At 46.9% G+C, this 21,983-nt stretch overlaps 3 protein-coding genes across 7 annotated transcripts in view; 2 read left to right on the forward strand and 1 right to left on the reverse strand.

Moving 5' to 3' along the window:
- The window catches only part of capn3a (calpain 3a, (p94)), a 73,923-nt gene extending 56,686 nt beyond the window's left edge, over positions 1-17,237 (forward strand). Inside the window, exons 14-22 of one of the 2 annotated variants that reach the window (XM_036963109.1) lie at positions 1,478-1,564; positions 2,988-3,045; positions 3,961-4,034; positions 5,940-6,008; positions 6,124-6,202; positions 11,966-12,082; positions 12,357-12,409; positions 13,373-13,437; positions 15,332-17,237. In XM_036963109.1, coding sequence (XP_036819004.1) covers positions 1,478-1,564; positions 2,988-3,045; positions 3,961-4,034; positions 5,940-6,008; positions 6,124-6,202; positions 11,966-12,082; positions 12,357-12,409; positions 13,373-13,399 — 564 coding nt within the window. In that variant the 3' untranslated portion in view covers positions 13,400-13,437; positions 15,332-17,237. The remainder of the gene's footprint in view (positions 1-1,477; positions 1,565-2,987; positions 3,046-3,960; positions 4,035-5,939; positions 6,009-6,123; positions 6,203-11,965; positions 12,083-12,356; positions 12,410-13,372; positions 13,438-15,331) is intronic. The other variant, XM_036963110.1, reaches the window with a different exon arrangement.
- Positions 1-21,983, forward strand: part of LOC110505940 (probable N-acetyltransferase camello) — a 669,337-nt gene that overhangs the window by 290,186 nt on the left and 357,168 nt on the right. The window lies entirely within an intron of this gene.
- znf106a (zinc finger protein 106a) overlaps positions 18,376-21,983 on the reverse strand; it is a 62,417-nt gene continuing 58,809 nt past the window's right edge. The window contains exons 20-21 of one of the 4 annotated variants that reach the window (XM_036963091.1): positions 20,647-20,710; positions 18,376-20,615 (exon numbers count right to left, since the gene is read on the reverse strand). In XM_036963091.1, the coding sequence (XP_036818986.1) occupies positions 20,648-20,710 (63 nt within the window). In that variant the 3' untranslated portion in view covers positions 18,376-20,615; position 20,647. Of the gene's footprint in view, positions 20,711-21,983 lie in introns of all 4 variants that reach the window. The other 3 variants (XM_036963092.1, XM_036963090.1, XM_036963088.1) reach the window with 3 other exon arrangements.

The raw sequence follows: 21,983 nt of genomic DNA on the forward strand, positions 1-21,983 counted from the left end.
CCCCAGCCTAAAACCCCAAACAGCAAGCAATGCAGGTGTAGAAGCACGGTGGCTAGGAAAAACTCCCTAGAAAGGCCAAAACCTAGGAAGAAACCTAGAGAGGAACCAGGCTATGTGGGGTGGCCAGTCCTCTTCTGGCTGTGCCGGGTGGAGATTATAACAGAACATGGCCAAGATGTTCAAATGTTCATAAATGACCAGCATGGTCCAATAACAATAAGGCAGAACAGTTGAAACTGGAGCAGCAGCACGGCCAGGTGGACTCAGGTCCTCCGAGAGAGAGAAAGAAAGAGAGAAAGAGAGAATTAGAGAGAGCATACTTAAATTCACACAGGACACCGAATAGGACAGGAGAAGTACTCCAGATATAACAAACTGACCCTAGCCCCCCGGCACGTAAACTACTGCAGCATAAATACTGGAGGCTGAGACAGGAGGGGTCAGGAGACACTGTGGCCCCATCCGAGGACACCCCCGGACAGGACCAAACAGGAAGGATATAACCCCACTCACTTTGCCAAAGCACAGCCCCCACACCACTAGAGGGATATCTTCAACCACCAACTTACCATCCTGAGACAAGGCTGAGTATAGCCCACAAAGATCTCCGCCACGGCACAACCCAAGGGTGGGGGCGCCAACCCAGACAGGAAGATCACATCAGTGACTCAACCCACTCAGGTGACGCACCCCTCCTAGGGACGGTATGAGATGTATTCCTCTGTCTCACAGACCACAGTCCAACTTCCTGTTTCGGTCAGTCTTGTCTCGTCTCTATTGGCTCACCATCACCATCAGTGAGCCCTTGTCTTGGATCAGTGAGAGATGACAATAAGATGGTAGCTTGGATGTTTACGTCAGCCCTGAAACAGGCCTATATTAAATGAAAAGGACAGTATTTATTTTTTTGTGTTAACATTTTTACATCAGTATTCAGAAGTGATATTGGCTGATCGTATTTGCCTCTCAGACACTCTTTCTCTCCCCCTCCCATTATCTCTTTCTCCCCCTCCCATTATCTCTTTCTCCCCCTCTTTCCCACTCCCCATCTCTGTATCTCTTTCTCCCCGTCTCCCCCTCTCCATATCTTTCTCCCCCCTCCCCCTCTCTCCCCCTCCCATTACCTCTTTCTCCCCGTCTCCCCCTCTCCCCCTCCCATTACCTCTTTCTCCCCCTCTCCCCCTCCCATTATCTCTCTCTCCCCCCTCTCCCCCTCCCCATCTCTGTACCTCTTTCTCCCTGTCTCCCCCTCTCCCCCTCCCATTATCTCTCTCTCCCCCCCTCTCCCCCTCCCCATCTCTGTACCTCTTTCTCCCCCCCTCTCCCCCTCTCCCCATCTCTGTATCTCTCTCTCCCCCCCTCTCCCCCTCCCCATCTCTGTATCTCTTTCTCCCCGTCTCCCCCTCCCATTATCTCTTTCTCTCCGTCTCCCCCTCCCTCCCTCTCTCTCTCCTCTGTGTCGTCTTCTCCTTCTCAGCCGGCCCCAGCCAATGCGGGGGAGGAGAGTGAAGAGGACCAGCAGTTCCGCAGCCTCTTTCAGCAGATAGCCGGGGATGTGAGTACGGTGAGTACAGGGAGGCCAGGGAGAGAGGCCAGGGGGGCCAGGGAGAGAGGCCAGGGAGTCCAGAGAGGTCAGTGAGCGCTTTGGGGAGTGTGACTATAGTGCTGGGGTGGGTGGTCAACCAATGTGCTCCCAATTTAGTGCCGGATTCAATCCGATCTGCGTCAGATCCGTGTTATAGCGCGCTTGACATTTAAAGGTAATTTTCAGATTGAGCAGCGTTTACCTTTCTCTATCTCTCTTCACAACACGGGAACATTCCCTTTAAAAGCTGCATGGTCTAAAACCCCTCAATCAGATTCAATCCTGCCTGGGTTATTATACTGTATTACACCTGCTGTATATCTGTCATGTTACTGTATATCTGTCATGTTACTGTTGTTATCAGTCCTGCTGTATATCTGTCATGTTACTGTATATCTGTCATGTTACTGTATTACACCTCCTGTATATCTGTCATGTTACTGTATATCTGTCATGTTACTGTTGTTGTCAGGCCTCCTGTATACCTGTCCTGTTGTTGTCAGGCCTCCTGTATACCTGTCCTGTTGTCGTCAGACCTCCTGTATACCTGTCCTGTTGTCGTCAGACCTCCTGTATACCTGTCCTGTTGTTGTCAGGCCTCTTGTATACCTGTCCTGTTGTTGTCAGGCCTCCTGTATATCTGTCCTGTTGTTGTCAGGCCTCCTGTATACCTGTCCTGTTACTGTTGTTGTCAGGCCTCCTGTATACCTGTCCTGTTGTTGTCAGACCTCCTGTATACCTGTCCTGTTACTGTTGTTGTCAGGCCTCCTGTATACCTGTCCTGTTGTTGTCAGGCCTCCTGTATATCTGTCCTGTTGTTGTCAGGCCTCCTGTATACCTGTCCTGTTGTTGTCAGGCCTCCTGTATACCTGTCCTGTTGTCGTCAGACCTCCTGTATACCTGTCCTGTTGTTGTCAGGCCTCTTGTATACCTGTCCTGTTGTTGTCAGGCCTCCTGTATATCTGTCCTGTTGTTGTCAGGCCTCCTGTATACCTGTCCTGTTACTGTTGTTGTCAGGCCTCCTGTATACCTGTCCTGTTGTTGTCAGGCCTCCTGTATACCTGTCCTGTAGTTGTCAGGCCTCCTGCATACCTGCCCTGTTGTCATCAGACCTGGGTTCAACATTTGACTGAGCTTGCCTGGTGAAATGAATGGCTCAATCAAATGATTTAAGTATTAACAAAAATGTTTTTAAAAACTATTTGAACTCAGATCTGGTTATCAAATGAATTTGATGAGGTTCTATGTATCAGGTGAGGAGGCTTTCAGACATCAAAAGATAAACACAAATAACTACTGGCATTGAAACGTGAACAATGTTCATGTTTAAAATGTTAGAAATGTCCAGATACACACTCAGGTGAGTCCATATGTCCTTCTCCCGCTTTCTCCTCTCTCACAGGAAATGGAAGTTACCGCCAACGAGCTGAAGAATGTCCTCAACAGGGTTGTCTCCAAACGTAAGACCAAGCGTGTTTCTCAATATGCATACAACCGTACTCCACACGCTTATGCTCCGAGTTCGTTCTCCGAAGAGGTTCTCTTGAGTACGTTCTTCGAGGGGGTTCTCCGAGGAGGTTCTCTTGAGTACGTTCTCCGAGGAGGTTCTCTTGAGTACGTTCTCCGAGGAGGTTCTCTTGAGTATGTTCTCCGAGGAGGTTCTCTTGAGTACGTTCTCCGAGGAGGTTCTCTTGAGTACGTTCTCCGAGGAGGTTCTCTTGAGTACGTTCTTCGAGGAGGTTCTCTTGAGTATGTTCTCAGAGGAGGTTCTCTTGAGTATGTTCTCAGAGGAGGTTCTCTTGAGTACGTTCTCCAAGGAGGTTCTCTTGAGTACGTTCTCAGAGGAGGTTCTCTTGAGTATGTTCTCCGAGGAGGTTCTCTTGAGTTCGTTCCTCGAGGAGGTTCTCTTGAGTGCATTCTCCGAGGAGGTTCTCTTGAGTACATTCTCCAAGGAGGTTCTCTTGAGTACATTCTCAGAGGAGGTTCTCTTGAGTACGTTCTCAGAGGAGGTTCTCTTGAGTACGTTCTCCGAGGAGGTTCTCCGAGAAGAGAAGGGCCCTCCGTGCTCCGTTTCGGCATACTTTGATTTGGACTCGTACCCCGACCGTTGTGTCCTCCAATTCGGAATACTTTGATTTAGACTCGTACCCTGACCGTTGTGTGCTCCAATTCGCATGCATATTAAGAAACATCCTAAAACTTCACATTACAGTCATCTTCTGCATCATTAGAGAAGGTCTTCAACAAGGCCCCGTTTATGTTTGCGTAGTCTGCCAATGACAGATTAGCCCTGCACTGACACCTGATTCAACTAAGTTAGGGTTGGTTAGTGATTGGTTGATTAGTTACAGTATCTCTATCTCACTCTTCCACAGATAAGGACCTGAACACAGAGGGTTTTAGCCTGGAGTGCTGCAGGAGCATGATTGCACTCGTGGACGTATCCTCTGTATCTTTGGTGTCTGTAGAGAGAGACCCTCCCGGGTCAGGTTGTGGTGTCTGTAGAGAGAGACCCTCCCGGGTCAGGTTGTGGTGTCTGTAGAGAGAGACCCTCCCGGGTCAGGTTGTGGTGTCTGTAGAGAGAGACCCTCCCGGGTCAGGTTGTGGTGTCTGTAGAGAGAGACCCCCCCGGGTCAGGTTGTGGTGTCTGTAGAGAGAGACCCGCCTGGGTCAGGTTGTGTTGTCTGTAGAGAGAGACCCCCCCGGGTCAGGTTGTGTTGTCTGTAGACAGAGACCCGCCCGGGTCAGGTTGTGTTGTCTGTAGATAGAGACCCGCCCGGGTCAGGTTGTGTTGTCTGTAGACAGAGACCCGCCCGGGTCAGGTTGTGTTGCCTGTAGATAGAGACTCGCCTGGGTCAGGTTGTGTTGTCTGTATAGAGAGACCCGCCCGGGTCAGGTTGTGTTGTCTGTAGAGAGAGACCCGCCCGGGTCAGGTTGTGTTGTCTGTAGACAGAGACCCGTCCGGGTCAGGTTGTTTTGTCTGTAGAGAGAGACCCGCCCGGGTCAGGTTGTGTTGTCTGTAGAGAGAGACCCGCCCGGGTCAGGTTGTGTTGTTTGTAGACAGAGACCCTCCCGGGTCAGGTTGTGTTGTCTGTATAGAGAGACCCGCCCGGGTCAGGTTGTGTTGTCTGTAGAGAGAGACCCGCCCGGGTCAGGTTGTGTTGTCTGTAGACAGAGACCCGCCCGGGTCAGGTTGTGTTGTCTGTAGACAGAGACCCGTCCGGGTCAGGTTGTTTTGTCTGTAGACAGAGACCCGCCCGGGTCAGGTTGTGTTGTCTGTTGAGAGAGACCCGCCCGGGTCAGGTTGTGTTGTCTGTAGACAGAGACCCTCCCGGGTCAGGTTGTGTTGTCTGTAGATAGAGATCCGCCCGGGTCAGGTTGTGTTGTCTGTAGAGAGAGACCCGCCCAGGTCAGGTTGTGTTGTCTGTAGACAGAGACCCGCCCGCGTCAGGTTGTGTTGTCCGTAGACAGAGACCCGCCCGGGTCAGGTTGTGTTGTCTGTAGACAGAGACCCGTCCGGGTCAGGTTGTTTTGTCTGTAGACAGAGACCCGCCCGGGTCAGGTTGTGTTGTCTGTTGAGAGAGACCCGCCCGGGTCAGGTTGTGTTGTCTGTAGACAGAGACCCTCCCGGGTCAGGTTGTGTTGTCTGTAGATAGAGACCCGCCTGGGTCAGGTTGTGTTGTCTGTAGATAGAGACCCTCCCGGGTCAGGTTGTGTTGTCAGACCCGGGTCAGGTTGTGTTGTCTGTAGACAGAGACCCTCCCGGGTCAGGTTGTGTTGTCTGTAGATAGAGACCCGCCTGGGTCAGGTTGTGTTGTCTGTAGATAGAGACCCGTCCGGGTCAGGTTGTGTTGTCTATAGCAGTGGTTCTCAAACCTCTCCTCGGGACCCCCAGACATTTTCACAGTTGAGTTGTAGTCCTGAACTAGATCACCTGATTCACTTAGTAAAACGCCTTGAGGATTAGTTTACAATGTGAATCCGATATGCCATCTCGGGAATACATGTAGAACATGCAGCAGTTGTGGGTCCCCATGAGAGGTCTGAATTATCTAGAGAGAGCACAGCCTGTTGGTATCACAGACAGGGCCTACGGTGGACAAACATCAGGGCCAAATTCACCTTTTACTGCAGTAGTTCTCAGTAGCACGTGCCCGAGGTCATGGGTGTTACCGAGGTCATGGGTGTTACCGAGGTCATGGGTGTTTACCGAGGTCATGGAGGTTACTAATGTAACAACCAGGAAGTGTTGAAATAGCTTAGTCAGAGTAAGTGACTTTGTTGACAGGAAGTGATTGTAAAGTGTTCCATGTTGACGTCCGTCACTGTGGTCTTAACTAAAGCTAATGTCTAGATGGACGGGACTGGCAGACTCAGCCTGCAGGAGTTCAGACATCTCTGGAACAAGATCAAACAGTGGCAGGTGAGAATGCTCTTCTTCATCATCATCTTCTTCAGAATACAGGGTTTATCTCCACTCCCAATGACACTGTAAATAGGGTCAGATTAGTAGATTTAATAAATGCTCTGTTTCTCAGGGGATCTTTAGACACTACAGCTCGGACCAGGCTGGTATCATCAACAGCTACGAGATGAGAAATGCCATCAACGATGCAGGTTAGTTACCAGATACAATAGAATAGAACAGATCGTATCCCTGTTTCGGCATCTACAACAAGATGGAAAGACATGTCCTCTATAGCAGTGGTGTAAAGTATTTAAGTAGTACTTTAAAGTATCTTTACTTAAGTACTTTCTGGGGGTATCTGTACTTTACTATTTGTACTTTTGACAACTTTTACTTCACTACATTCTTGAAGAAAAGAATGTACTTTTTACTCCTTACATTTCCCCTGACACCCAAAAGTACTCGTTACATTTAGAATTTTCACACACTGTATATATACTTTTCTCTATTGTATTCTTGACTGTATGTTTGTTTATTCCATGTGTAACTCTGTGTTGTTTGTGTCGCAGTTGTAAATGAGAACTTGTTCTCAACTGGCCTACCTGGATAAATAAAGGTGAAATTTAAAAAATTTAAAATGCTAACCAGGACAGGAAAATTATCCAATTCACACACTTATCAAGAGAACATCCCTGGTCATCCCTACTGCCTCTGATCTGGCAGACTCACTAAACACAAATGCTTACACTTGTACTACTTAAGTATATTTTAGCAATTAAATGTACTTTTGATAGTTAAGTATATTTAAAACAAAATATATTTAGACTTTTACTCGAGTAGTACATTTTTAACTTTTATTTGAATAATTTCCTGTTTACTTTTACTCAAGTATGACAGTTGGGTATTTTTTCCACCACAGCCCTATAGAAAGCAAATGGCCGCCCTCTCCTTTCCAGGAAGGATATAATTTTTATTTATCTTCATATGGTGATTTATACCCTTTACGTTCCAGAACACTCTCAGCAATGAAGTTAAGTTCTTAACCTTGAGTACTACAGTAGATATACAGTGAATTCGGAAGGTATTCAGACCCCTCCACATTTTTCACACTTTATTACGTTACAGCCTTATTCTAAAATGGATTCGTTTTTTCCCCCCTCATCAATCTACACACAATACCCCATAATGACATCACAATACCCTATAATGACGATGCAAACAGGTTTTTAGACATTTTCGCAAATGAATAAAAAATAAGATATCACATTTACATAAGTGTTCAGAACCTTTACTCAGTTCATCGTTGAAGCACCTTTGGCAGCGATTACATCCTCAAGTCTTTTTGGGTATGACGCTACAAGCTTGGCACACCTGTATTTGGAAGGTGAACTTTCACCACAGTCTGAGGTCCTGGGCGCTCTGGAGCAGGTTTTCATCAAGGATCTCTCTGTACTTTGCTTCGTTCATCTTTCCCTCAATCCTGACTAGGATCCCCACAGCATGATGCTGCCAGCACCATGCTTCACCGTAGGGATGGTGCCAGGTTTCCTTCAGACGTGTCATGTGCCTTTTACTGAGGAGTGGCTTCCGTCTGGCCAATCTACCATGAAGGCCTGATTGGTGGTGCTGCAGAGCTGGTTGTCCTTCTGGAATGTTCTCCCATCTCCACAGAGGAACTCTAGAGCTCTGTCAGAGTGCCCATCGGGTTCTTGGTCACCTCCCTGACAAAGGCCGTTCTCCCCTGATTGCTCAGTTTGGCTGGGGGGCCAGAGCTAGGAAGAGTCTTGGTGGTTCCAAATTTCTTCCATTTAAGAATGACGGAGGCCACTGTGTTCTTGGGGAGCTTCAATGCAGCAGAAATGTTTTGGTACCCTTCCCCAGATCTGTGCCTCAACACAATCCTGTTTCGGAGCTCTACAGACAATTCCTTCAATTTCATGGCATGGTTTTTGCTCTGACATGCACTGTCAACTGTGGGACCTTATATAGACAGGTGTGTGCCTTTCCAAATCATGTCCAATCAAATTAATTTACCACAGGTGGACTCCAATCAACTTGTAGAAACATAAAGGATGATCAATGGAGACAGGATGCACCCGAGTTCAATTTCAAGTCTCATTAGCAAAAGGTTTGAATACTTATTATGTAAGTAAGGTACATATATATTTTTTTAATACATTTGCTAAAATGTCTAAAAACCCGTTTTTGCTATTTTTAGAATAAGGCTGTAACGTAATGTGGAAAAAGGGGTCTGAATACTTTCCGAATGAACTGTATTTTAAAAAGGGTCCTCTGTCTGGAAAATGATCCAGAGCATCGAGGTGATGTTACGGTAGATACTTCTAGAAGGAGGAAAACTGTTAGGGCTCTCTCTGTCGAGATGTCTGGTTTTCTCAACGCCTCACAACGGGACTTGCCACCCGGTTTTAATTGGCTCATCTCTCAGTCCATCACCAGCCTTAGAACCTCCGCCCTACATAGTTTAAAGAGCGAGCGGCACAAATGATTAAAAAAAGGCACCCACCAGAGATCAATGCAGCCCCTATTTCAACGTAATTCCTGCCCTAGAGCGGAAACGCTTGTTTCACTTCCACCTCCGAAGAATGACGCAAGCTACTCGTACATATTCACGAGATTAGGGGGATGGAACGTTGTGAGTGGACAAACATCAACAAATAGGGAACTGACAGCTGTCAGTTTAGGTAGCTAGCATACTAAGATTAGCTAGTTAGCTATTTTGCTAACATTATCTGTTGTTGCTGGGCTTTTAAAAATGTTATCCATGGCTCAGGCAGCCAAGTCGACACAATGCTGTTTGGCTCAGTTCAGTCGCCCTGAATAGAAACGTAGTCTGAAAAGTAGCAGCCATCTAACTGGTCTCACATAACTTGATATGCCCGAACCAGTGGTGTGTATTTATAAGGGAAGCCAAGGGAAGCCAGGGGAAGCCAAGGGAAGCCAGGCTTATCCAAACATTTGACCAATAAAAACATTAAAATTATAAAATAAATTTAACTTTCGTCTGTTTTTTTTTTTTTTTTTAATGTTCAATCAATTTCGCAAGTCGCTGAATCTCACCAGAGAAATCATCCGAGCGAGGGAAACAGCACCCCTCTGTGTCAGTCAGTATGTGTAGACCATGTATCTGATGCTGTCTGGGCAGGGAAACAGCACCCCTCTGTGTCAGTCAGTATGTGTAGACCATGTATCTGATGCTGTCTGGGCAGGGAAACAGCACCCCTCTGTGTCAGTCAGTATGTGTAGACCATGTATCTGATGCTGTCTGGACAGTGAAACAGCACCCCTCTGTGTCAGTATGTGTAGACCATGTTTCTGATGCTGTCTGGGCAGGGAAACAGCACCCCTCTGTGTCAGTCAGTATGTGTAGACCATGTATCTGATGCTGTCTGGGCAGGGAAACAGCACCCCTCTGTGTCAGTCAGTATGTGTAGACCATGTATCTGATGCTGTCTGGACAGTGAAACAGCACCCCTCTGTGTCAGTATGTGTAGACCATGTTTCTGATGCTGTCTGGGCAGGGAAACAGCACCCCTCTGTGTCAGTCAGTATGTGTAGACCATGTATCTGATGCTGTCTGGGCAGGGAAACAGCACCCCTCTGTGTCAGTCAGTATGTGTAGACCATGTATCTGATGCTGTCTGGGCAGGGAAACAGCACCCCTCTGTGTCAGTCAGTATGTGTAGACCATGTATCTGATGCTGTCTGGGCAGGGAAACAACACCCCTCTGTGTCAGTCAGTATGTGTAGACCATGTATCTGATGCTGTCTGGACAGTGAAACAGCACCCCTCTGTGTCAGTCAGTATGTGTTGACCATGTATCTGATGCTGTCTGGGCAGGGAAACAGCACCCCTCTGTGTCAGTCAGTATGTGTAGACCATGTATCTGATGCTGTCTGGGCAGGGAAACAGCACCCCTCTGTGTCAGTCAGTATGTGTTGACCATGTATCTGATGCTGTCTGGGCAGGGAAACAGCACCCCTCTGTGTCAGTCAGTATGTGTAGACCATGTATCTGATGCTGTCTGGGCAGGGAAACAGCACCCCTCTGTGTCAGTCAGTATGTGTAGACCATGTATCTGATGCTGTCTGGACAGTGAAACAGCACCCCTCTGTGTCAGTATGTGTAGACCATGTATCTGATGCTGTCTGGACAGTGAAACAGCACCCCTCTGTCTCAGTATGTGTAGACCATGTATCTGATGCTGTCTGGACAGTGAAACAGCATCCTCTCTGTCTCTCTATGGGTAGACCATGTATCTGATGCTGTCTGGACAGTGAAACAGCATCCTCTCTGTCTCTCTATGGGTAGACCATGTATCTGATGCTGTCTGGACAGTGAAACAGCATCCTCTCTGTCTCTCTATGGGTAGACCATGTATCTGATGCTGTCTGGACAGTGAAACAGCACCTCTCTGTCTCAGTATGTGTAGACCATGTATCTGATGCTGTCTGGACAGTGAAACAGCACCCCTCTGTTTCAGTATGTGTAGACCATGTATCTGATGCTGTCTGGACAGTGAAACAGCACCTCTCTGATGCTGTCTGGACAGTGAAACAGCACCCCTCTGTCTCAGTATGTGTAGACCATGTATCTGATGCTGTCTGGACAGTGAAACAGCATCTCTCTGTCTCATTGTGTGTACACCATGTATCTGATGCTGTCTGGACAGTGAAACAGCACCTCTCTGTCTCAGTATGTGTAGACCATGTAACTGATGCTGTCTCAGTATGTGTAGACCATGTATCTGATGCTGTCTCAGTATGTGTAGACCATGTATCTGATGCTGTCTCAGTATGTGTAGACCATGTAACTGATGCTGTCTCAGTATGTGTAGACCATGTAACGGATGCTGTCTGGAATGAAAGAGTATGTATGACATGTTGCTTCTGTAGAATTTGATTGATTGATGCCAGCAAGCATTTGACCTCCCTTGATAAAAAAAATAAAATAATAATTAGCCAATCAGCATTGAGCTGAGCTCAACTGTGGGTTGTCCTGGCGCAGCAAAACGCCCCCAAGGGAGGCCAGTTTGGATTTGGCTTCACACCAATCAAATCACGCCCGGAGCAAAACGTTATCATTGTCAGAAAAACGTCTGTTTTTGGTCTGCTGGCGTTGTTGTCCTGCAGTAGCTAGCTTGCTAAATCGGCCCTTTCCTAAACCATGCATGGAAACGGGGATTTGGATTTGTGATTTTGACTTAAATCGTTGCCAATGATTACGACAGCGAGTCTGATCTAACCATACATTTACATATTGTGCCACTGGCCTGAGACGATCAAAGTTCAATATGTAGCCTGGTAGGCTCACGTTAACTAGCTAGCTCACTTAGGTCGTTCATTGTTGCCCATGTGAGGAAGTAAGGCTGCCTACCCGTAGCTAAAATGCTTGAGCTAGCTTATGAAACCAAAAAAGTAAAAAGCTATGAGAGCCATCGACCGTTCCGTTAAAGGGAAAGATAAGAGCATTGGAGTTCAACTAGTCGACAAGTAGAGCGAGTTCCCAATTGTCCTTTACTTGCAACCCAAACACATAGAAATCAGTACCAAGCACAGCCACATGATATTTAGCCGCATTTCTTGGACAAAATCGTTTTTTTTGGGGATCACTAAAGTTTGTTTTCAGTGAAATAAACTCAGCATATATATATATAGCGCTCTCCAGCCTCTATTTTAACCACACCCAAAGGCCCACTTTGTTGCACAATGTTACCAGGGTCTATGAGCCAGGAATTCAAGTCCGAGGGACGAGGTAAGAAAAGTGTTCAAGAACATCTGTGACATTGTTAGAGGTCATTTAAAAGTCAAGAGTAAATGTATCCAGACCCTAGAATTATCGTTAAATGGCCGCCTGAAAACGGACTCCATCCACTCCACAGTCTAATCTCTACGTCCAATATATTTTACAGTCTTGTCACCACTCAGTTATTGTGTCCTTGTGTCCCGTTCAGGCTTCCGTCTCAACAACCAGCTGTATGACATCATCACCATGCGTTACGCCAACGAGGGTATGAACATCGACTTTGACAGCTTCATCAGCTGTCTGGTCCGGCTCGAAGCCATGTTCAGTAAGTCACACGCACGCTCTTCACCTTAGTATTCTGTCTGGTCTGGCTAGAAGCCATGTTCAGTAAGTCGCACGCACGCTCTTCACCTTAGTATTCTGTCTGGTCTGGCTAGAAGCCATGTTCAGTAAGTCGCACGCTCTTCACCTTAGTATTCTGTCTGGTCTGGCTAGAAGCCATGTTCAGTAAGTCACACGCACGCTCTTCACCTTAGTATTCTGTCTGGTCATGTTCATGTTTCATTGATTGATTGATGAAATGGGGTTTTTGTTTACAGGGGCCTTCCAGGCTTTTGATCAGGATGGTACGATCAGACTTAGTGTCTTGGAGGTAAGCTGCTAATGCTAATGATACACAGTCTGATGATGAATGACATGGAACAAACATGATGTTACTACCTACCGCCTTAGGGGCTGTGTTGACAGAAGACGTGTGTCAGCACTCTAACTGATACTACCCCTCTATGTCTCTCCTCTATGTCCTAACTGATACTACCCCTCTATGTCCTGATTGATAATAACCCTCTATGTCCTAACTGATACTACCCCTCTATGTCCTGATTGATACTACCCCTCTATGTCCTGACTGATACTACCCCTCTATGTCCTGACTGATAATACCCCTCTATGTCCTGACTGATACTACCCCTCTATGTCCTGACTGATACTACCCCTCTATGTCCTGACTGATAATACCCCTCTGTCTCTCCTCTATGTCCTGACTGATACTACCGCTCTATGTCTCTCCTCTATGTCCTAACTGATACTACCCCTCTATGTCCTGATTGATAATAACCCTCTATGTCCTGATTGATACTACCCCTCTATGTCCTGACTGATACTACCCCTCTATGTCCTGACTGATACTACCCCTCTATGTCCTGACTGATACTACCCCTCTATGTCCTGACTGATAATACCCCTCTATGTCCTGACTGATACTACCCCTCTATGTCCTGACTGATACTACCCCTCTGTCTCTCTATGTCCTGACTGATACTACCGCTCTATGTCTCACCTCTATGTCCTGACTGATAATACCCCTCTATGTCCTGACTGATACTACCCCTCTATGTCCTGACTGATACTACCCCTCTATGTCCTGACTGATACTACCCCTCTATGTCTCTCCTCTATGTCCTAACTGATACTACCCCTCTATGTCCTGACTGATACTACCCCTCTATGTCCTGACTGATACTACCGCTCTATGTCTCTCCTCTATGTCCTAACTGATATTACCCCTCTATGTCCTGACTGATACTACCCCTCTATGTCTCTCCTCATTGTCCAGTGGCTCCAGCTGACCATGTATGCCTAGATTGCCAGACAGGTCTTCTCAGCCGGATGTCCTCCCAGGTGAGACCCATCCCACATGAAGAACGGAGCAGAACTTTATGTCCTCACATTAGACAGCTACCTACCAGTCCTCACATTAGACTGCTACCTACCAGTCCAGTCCTCACATTAGACAGCTACCTACCAGTCCAGTCCTCACATTAGACAGCTACCTACCAGTCCAGTCCTCACATTAGACAGCTACCTACCAGTCCAGTCCTCACATTAGACTGCTACCTACCAGTCCTCACATTAGACAGCTACCTACCAGTCCAGTCCTCACATTAGACAGCTACCTACCAGTCCTCACATTAGACAGCTACCTACCAGTCCAGTCCTCACATTAGACTGCTACCTACCAGTCCTCACATTAGACTGCTACCTACCAGTCCTCACATTAGACTGCTACCTACCAGTCCTCACATTAGACAGCTACCTACCAGTCCTCACATTACACTGCTACCTACCAGTCCAGTCCTCACATTAGACAGCTACCTACCAGTCCTCACATTAGACTGCTACCTACCAGTCCTCACATTAGACTGCTACCTACCAGTCCAGTCCTCACATTAGACAGCTACCTACCAGTCCTCACATTAGACAGCTACCTACCAGTCCAGTCCTCACATTAGACAGCTACCTACCAGTCCAGTCCTCACATTAGACAGCTACCTACCAGTCCAGTCCTCACATTAGACAGCTACCTACCAGTCCAGTCCTCACATTAGACAGCTACCTACCAGTCCAGTCCTCACATTAGACAGCTACCTACCAGTCCAGTCCTCACATTAGACTGCTACCTACCAGTCCAGTCCTCACATTAGACTGCTACCTACCAGTCCAGTCCTCACATTAGACTGCTACCTACCTGTCCAGTCCTCACATTAGACTGCTACCTACCTATCAGTCCTCACATTAGACTGCTACCTATCAGTCCTCACATTAGACTGCTGCCTACCAGTCCAGTCCTCACATTAGACTGCTACCTACCAGTCCAGTCCTCACATTAGACTGCTACCTATCAGTCCTCACATTAGACTGCTGCCTACCAGTCCAGTCCTCACATTAGACTGCTACCTATCAGTCCTCACATTAGACTGCTGCCTACCAGTCCAGTCCTCACATTAGACTGCTACCTACCAGTCCAGTCCTCACATTAGACTGCTACCTACCAGTCCTCACATTAGACTGCTACCTACCAGTCCAGTCCTCACATTAGACTGCTATCTACCAGTCCTCACATTAGACTGCTACCTACCAGTCCTCACATTAGACTGCTACCTACCAGTCCTCACATTAGCCTGCTACCTATCAGTCCTCACATTAGACTGCTGCCTACCAGTCCAGTCCTCACATTAGACTGCTACCTATCAGTCCTCACATTAGACTGCTGCCTACCAGTCCAGTCCTCACATTAGACTGCTACCTATCAGTCCTCACATTAGACTGCTGCCTACCAGTCCAGTCCTCACATTAGACTGCTACCTACCAGTCCAGTCCTCACATTAGACTGCTACCTACCAGTCCTCACATTAGACTGCTACCTACCAGTCCAGTCCTCACATTAGACTGCTACCTACCAGTCCTCACATTAGACTGCTACCTACCAGTCCTCACATTAGCCTGCTACCTACCAGTCCTCACATTAGACTGCTACCTACCAGTCCAGTCCTCACATTAGACTGCTACCTACCAGTCCTCACATTAGACAGCTACCTACCAATCCAGTCCTCACATTAGACTGCTACCTACCAGTCCTCACATTAGACTGCTACCTACCAGTCCAGTCCTCACATTAGACTGCTACCTACCAGTCCTCACATTAGACTGCTACCTACCAATCCAGTCCTCACATTAGACTGCTACCTACCAGTCCATACCAGTTAGCCATCCTTATCCTCTTCCCTCTCTCTAGGTCTCAGGCTTCTCTAATTTCCTCTCCTGACCATGTCCCAGTACTGCTGAAACATCAGTCTCTTCTGAATCGGCCATGTTTTTTTTTTTAACACATCCCACTCCTTACCAGATGTACCGTTCTCTCTCTCAGGCATCAAACACACATAACCTCTCTTTTTCTGTCTTTATACCTCAGAGCCACCTCTCCATAACCCATTGAATATATCTTAAAATATTCAGTTTTATTTACACTACTCCAACCCTCACCTACCCTACCTACTGAATAGGTTCCCTCGTTACGCCTACCACCCTCAACGTCTCCCCTATACCGCCTACCACCCTCGACGTCTCCCCTATACCACCTACCACCCTCCACATCTCCCCTATACCACCTACCATCCTCAACATCTCCCCAACACCTACCACCCTCAACGTCTCCCCTATACCACCTACCACCCTCAACGTCTCCCCTATACCACCTACCACCCTCAACGTCTCCCCAACACCTACCACCCTCAACGTCTCCCCTATACCACCTACCACCCTCAACGTCTCCCCTATACCACCTACCACCCTCAACGTCTCCCCTATATCACCTACCATCCTCAACATCTCCCCTATACCGCCTACCACCCTCGACGTCTCCCCTATACCACCTACCATCCTCAACGTCTCCCCTATACCACCTACCATCCTCAACATCTCCCCTATACCACCTACCATCCTCCACATCTCCCCTATACCGCCTACCACCCTCGACGTCTCCCCTATACCACCTACCATCCTCAACATCTCCCCTATACCACCTACCATCCTCAACGTCTCCCCTATACCGCCTACCACCCTCGACGTCTCCCCTATACCACCTACCATCCTCAACATCTCCCCTATACCACCTACCATCCTCAACGTCACCCCTATACCACCTACCACCCTCCACGTCTCCCCTATACCACCTACCATCCTCAACATCTCCCCTATACCACCTACCATCCTCAACGTCACCCCTATACCACCTACCACCCTCCACGTCTCCCCTATACCACCTACCATCCTCAACGTCACCCCTATACCACCTACCACCCTCCACATTTCCCCTATACCACCTACCACCCTCAACATCTCCCCTATACCACCTACCACCCTCCACATTTCCCCTATACCACCTACCATCCTCAACATCTCCCCTATACCACCCTCCACGTCTCCCCTATACCGCCTACCATCCTCAACGTCTCCCCTATACCACCTACCACCCTCAACGTCTCCCCTATACCACCTACCATCCTCAACATCTCCCCTATACCACCTACCATCCTCCACATCTCCCCTATACCACCTACCATCCCATAACATTTGATAACCCACCCTGACACGATGCACTGTCAAGCCCCTTCTCTAAATCGCTCCAGTGAAGACCACGGCCCTCTCATGGCCAATGGATGAACTGGAGATGTTGGAAAAGGACCAGTGCAACCTTCCTTCAGTCTTGGACTTCCTGACTCGGCGCCGGATTGGTTGGTCCGTGGGAACCGGAACGAATCGAATCTGTTCGTCTGCCAGTCCTACCAATGGATGGATGAGACGCAGAATGGGACTGACAGAACCTGCCAAGAACACCCCCCCCCCACCCCTATCAGCTCTGAAACACTGGTGTCAGAGTTAACGGCTATAGAATCTGCTCGTCTGCCAGTCCTACCAATGGATGGATGAGACGCAGAATGGGACAGACAGAACCTGCCAAGAACATCCCCCCCCCCCCCCACTCCGCTGTACGACCAGGACCAGGCTGAAGCCTCCCTAGCCCGTTGAAGAGCTCCCTACAGGGTGGGATCAACATGTGGAGATGTGAATATGACTATGGGTTGGGACTTGTTGTGGTTTCCTATTAAAAGTTTTGGTCAAATGAGTGTAATGCATTTTTTTTAAACATTTTTAACCCAATAAATAATTGTGTAGTTATTGGTTGGACTGTTTGTTTGTTTGTTTGTTTTATCCATGCTTTATTAAGTGAATGTAGAAGCAGTAAAAATCAGTTGAATTTAGCGGCTTCTGTGTCTGAATGCAGTTCAGTTCAAGACAATATTTAAGACAACTACAAGATGAAAGACAGAAAACCAAAAAGGCCGTAGAATTTTTTTTCTCCAGGTTTTTTTTATGTAACATTTTCTTTAAAATAAAATAACAAAACAAGTTCGCAACCGTTCGGGTAAGAACTAAAAAAAATAAAAAACTCGTCAAAGAAACTCAGGAATGTCAGGTTAAGAGGACGACTGTCATGTTTTCCCCTCAAATAACAGAGGAAGAGGGTTACACACGTCTGGGAGGTATGTCTTCTCAACGAAAGGAGGAGGAGGAGGAGGCTGTTAAAGATCACAGGTTGAACAGAGTCGATGAGATCTCACCTCAGCCGAACACACACACACACCTACAACAGCACCATGTACAACCCCAGAGCTGCCACTACACGGATAAGGAGCGTTACATCGATTTAACTTTTCTTCTTCACATTGATTACAATTTAAATTTTAAAAACGTGTTTTATAATACTATATAAGAAAAAAACCTGTTTGGAAAAAAAATAAAAGAGGCATGATGGATCAACGTATCAGCTTGGTTTGTGTGATGTGTGTGTGTGTGTGTGTGTGTGTGTGTCAGAGGTTTATATTGGTTTGTGTGATGTGTGTGTGTGTCAGAGGTTTATATTGGTTTGTGTGTGTGTGTGTGTGTGTGTGTGTCAGAGGTTTATATTGGTTTGTGTGATGTGTGTGTGTGTCAGAGGTTTATATTGGTCTGTGTGATGTGTGTGTCAGAGGTTTATATTGGTTTGTGTGATGTGTGTGTGTGTCAGAGGTTTATATTGGTTTGTGTGATGTGTGTGTGTGTGTCAGAGGTTTATATTGGTTTGTGTGATGTGTGTGTGTGTCAGAGGTTTATATTGGTTTGTGTGATGTGTGTGTGTGTCAGAGGTTTATATTGGTTTGTGTGATGTGTGTGTCATCAGGGGGTTTTGAGGTATTGCATGGGGGGAGGGGGGGGGGGGGGGGGGGGGGGGGGGGGGGGTGTGTGGATCCTGATTCTGTTCCTCTGGGTTCTTCAACCCCTCAACACACCGTCTCTGTACCATCTACATCTCTGAACAAAACAGCCGTGTTTCAAAACAAACCCCTTACTTACTGTGGAATAGACACACCCTATTTTTTTAAATAAACAACAACACCCATATACTGTAGGAGTTCCACAAAAGATGCACAGCAATATCCAACAATTACTGGTAAGTACAAACTCACTCATTCAGGAAAAAAAACTAACAAACAGTGATTCTTTTGAATTTCTCTCACGTCTGTCTTTAGTGATGACAAATCAACTACACATCATAAACGCCTGTTCACGCATTGGAACACAGTGAACCGACACTAGAGCATATTCTAGAACCGACACCAGAGCACATTCTAGAACCTATTCTAGAGCACATTCTTGAACCGACACTACAGCACATTCTAGAACCGACACGAGAAAACATTCTAGAACCAACACTAGAACACACACACTAGTATGTCTCTCAGTTCCTCATCACTGCAAAACCACATTTTCAAATGGCAATCTCAGACACTTTACACTGTCCTTCAACAAACACCAAAATATCAAGGACCAACCACACTCAATGCCAGAAAGAATAAGATCAAGACTAAGATAAAAACCCCTGTTAAAATAAACTAAGAAAAATATATGGCAGTGAGGGGGGGGGGGGGGGGTCTAGTGACAAGTTTATCAAAATGAGACATCACTCTCAAAAACAGACCATTTTTTTTTATTTTTTTTTTACAATTGTTACTTCTTAAAACGCCTGAATTTACACTCCATTGCACCGAAATATGTCCCAGAAAAATCTAGGTCATGACATCATTAAAGCTAGCCAAGTCTGATGAATGAGTGAATCACAGCTGTATCCAAAGAGGTTGTGACAAAAACAAACCAAGAGAAGAGTCGCAACAAAGACACTAGCACCCCGACTTCCCTCCAAACACAAGACACTAGCACCCCGACTTCCCTCCAAACACACCAAGACACTAGCATCCCGACTTCCCTCCAAACACAAGACACTAGCATCCCGACTTCCCACCAAACACAAGACACTAGCATCCCGACTTCCCACCAAACACAAGACACTAGCATCCCGACTTCCCACCAAACACAAGACACTAGCATCCCGACTTCCCTCCAAACACAAGACACTAGCATCCCGACTTCCCACCAAACACAAGACACTAGCACCCCGACTTCCCTCCAAACACAAGACACTAGCATCCCGACTTCCCTCCAAACACACCAAGACACTAGCATCCCGACTTCCCTCCAAACACAAGACACTAGCATCCCGACTTCCCTCCAAACACAAGACACTAGCACCCCGACTTCCCTCCAAACACAAGACACTAGCATCCCGACTTCCCTCCAAACACACCAAGACACTAGCATCCCGACTTCCCTCCAAACACACCAAGACACTAGCATCCCGACTTCCCTCCAAACACACCAAGACACTAGCATCCCGACGTCCCTCCAAAACAAAACATACAGTGGCAAACATTTGTCTTTATAAAAGTGAGGGTTGGATTCATTTTTAAAACGTATTCGCAGCCATTTGAATAGAAAACATAACAATGACTCTTTCAGACCTGGTTTCTTTGCTTGGTGAACAGTCAGTCAGTCAGTCCTGTGTTCCTTTGTCTTATTTGGTCAGTGGTTCAAGGCAACTGACATTTAGCGGTGTTTATTTATTCATGAGAGAACCATGGAGAGGAAGAGATGTGTTCTAGTTGGTAAAAGAACTAGAACACATCTCTCCTTTCATATAAAAAAACCCCACAGATTCATCATCATTATTCTCTGGTATGGATGGTCAACTTAGCCTGGATACCAGTCGGTTTTGTGCTATCGTTCCACTCATTGCCACTCCTCGTCAATGCCTAACATTGGCAAGAAGTGGAACGTTAGCACCAAACAGGTCTGGTTTTCAGGCTAGTAGTCACCTGGCAACAAGCTGAATCACCCCACTGTTTCACTGATACGCTCATCATTCAGGTTCAACCAGGTGACCTTATAGACTGGGTCACCCCAATATGGGAATTAAGAGAGGGGGGGGGGGGGGGGGGGGGGGGTTAGGAGCGTGAGACTCCCTCAGGGGTGGGCTGGTCCTCTCCAGACTCCTCAGGGGTGGGCTGGTCCACTCCAGACTCCCTCAGGGGTGGGCTGGTCCACTCCAGACTCCCTCAGGGGTGGGCTGGTCCACTCCAGACTCCCTCAGGGGTGGGCTGGTCCACTCCAGACTCCCTCAGGGGTGGGCTGGTCCACTCCACTCCTCCTCAACATGTTGCAGCATGTGCCTTGGAGCCCCCTGTAAGACAGGAGACAGAAACACACACAGGAAGAAATCAACTATGAGACACACAACTCAGATAGTAGATATGTCAATACCAATAGGGGTGATTGGAGTACCCATCCACTTAGCAGAAGAAGGTCTGCCTCTTACTAGGGCTGGCACAATTACCGTACAAACTGTGTAACCAACGGTTACGGACGAAAACAATAGGATGTAATAACAGCTGACAGACAGTTTGACCAAACGCATCATGGGCACACTCAATGGCTGCCTGCTATTGTGATGCAATCATTTCCATGGTAACGTATGATGTTCATTCTAATGATTTTACTTGGCGTGGCTCATGCAATGGAATGGATTTCTGTTGCTATTCGAACGGTTACAGTGGGGCAAAAAAAGTATTTAGTCAGCCACCAATTGTGCAAGTTCTCCCACTTAAAAAGATGAGAGAGGCCTGTACTTTTCATCATAGGTACACTTCAACTATGACAGACAAAATGAGAAAAAAAAATCCAGAAAATCTCATTGTAGGATTTTTAATGAATTTATTTGCAAATTATGGTGGAAAATAAGTATTTAGTCACCTACAAACAAGCAAGATTTCTGGCTCTCACAAAAAGTATAATACAATCTATAACCATCACAGCTCTACGTCTGACTAATACGACCTATAACCATCACAGCTCTACGTCTGACTAATACGACCTATAACCATCACAGCTCTACGTCTGACTAATACGACCTATAACCATCACAGCTCTACGTCTGACTAATACGACCTATAACCATCACAGCTCTACGTCTGACTAATACGACCTATAACCATCACAGCTCTACCTCTGACCCACTAATACGACCTATAACCATCACAGCTCTACCTCTGAATAATACGACCTATAACCTGCACAGCTCTACGTCTGACTAATACGACCTATAACCATCACAGCTCTACGTCTGACTAATACGACCTATAACCATCACAGCTCTACCTCTGACCCACTAATACGACCTATAACCATCACAGCTCTACCTCTGACCGACTAATACAACCTATAACCATCACAGCTCTACGTCTGACCGACTAATACGACCTATAACCATCACAGCTCTACGACTGACCGACTAATACGACCTATAACCATCACAGCTCTACCTCTGACCGACTAATACGACCTATAACCTTCACAGCTCTACCTCTGACCCACTAATACGACCTATAACCATCACAGCTCTACCTCTGACCCACTAATACGACCTATAACCATCACAGCTCTACCTCTGACCGACT

Source organism: Oncorhynchus mykiss, chromosome 25, assembly GCF_013265735.2.
Source record: "Oncorhynchus mykiss isolate Arlee chromosome 25, USDA_OmykA_1.1, whole genome shotgun sequence".
In the NCBI taxonomy this organism is placed as follows: Eukaryota; Metazoa; Chordata; class Actinopteri; order Salmoniformes; family Salmonidae; genus Oncorhynchus; species Oncorhynchus mykiss.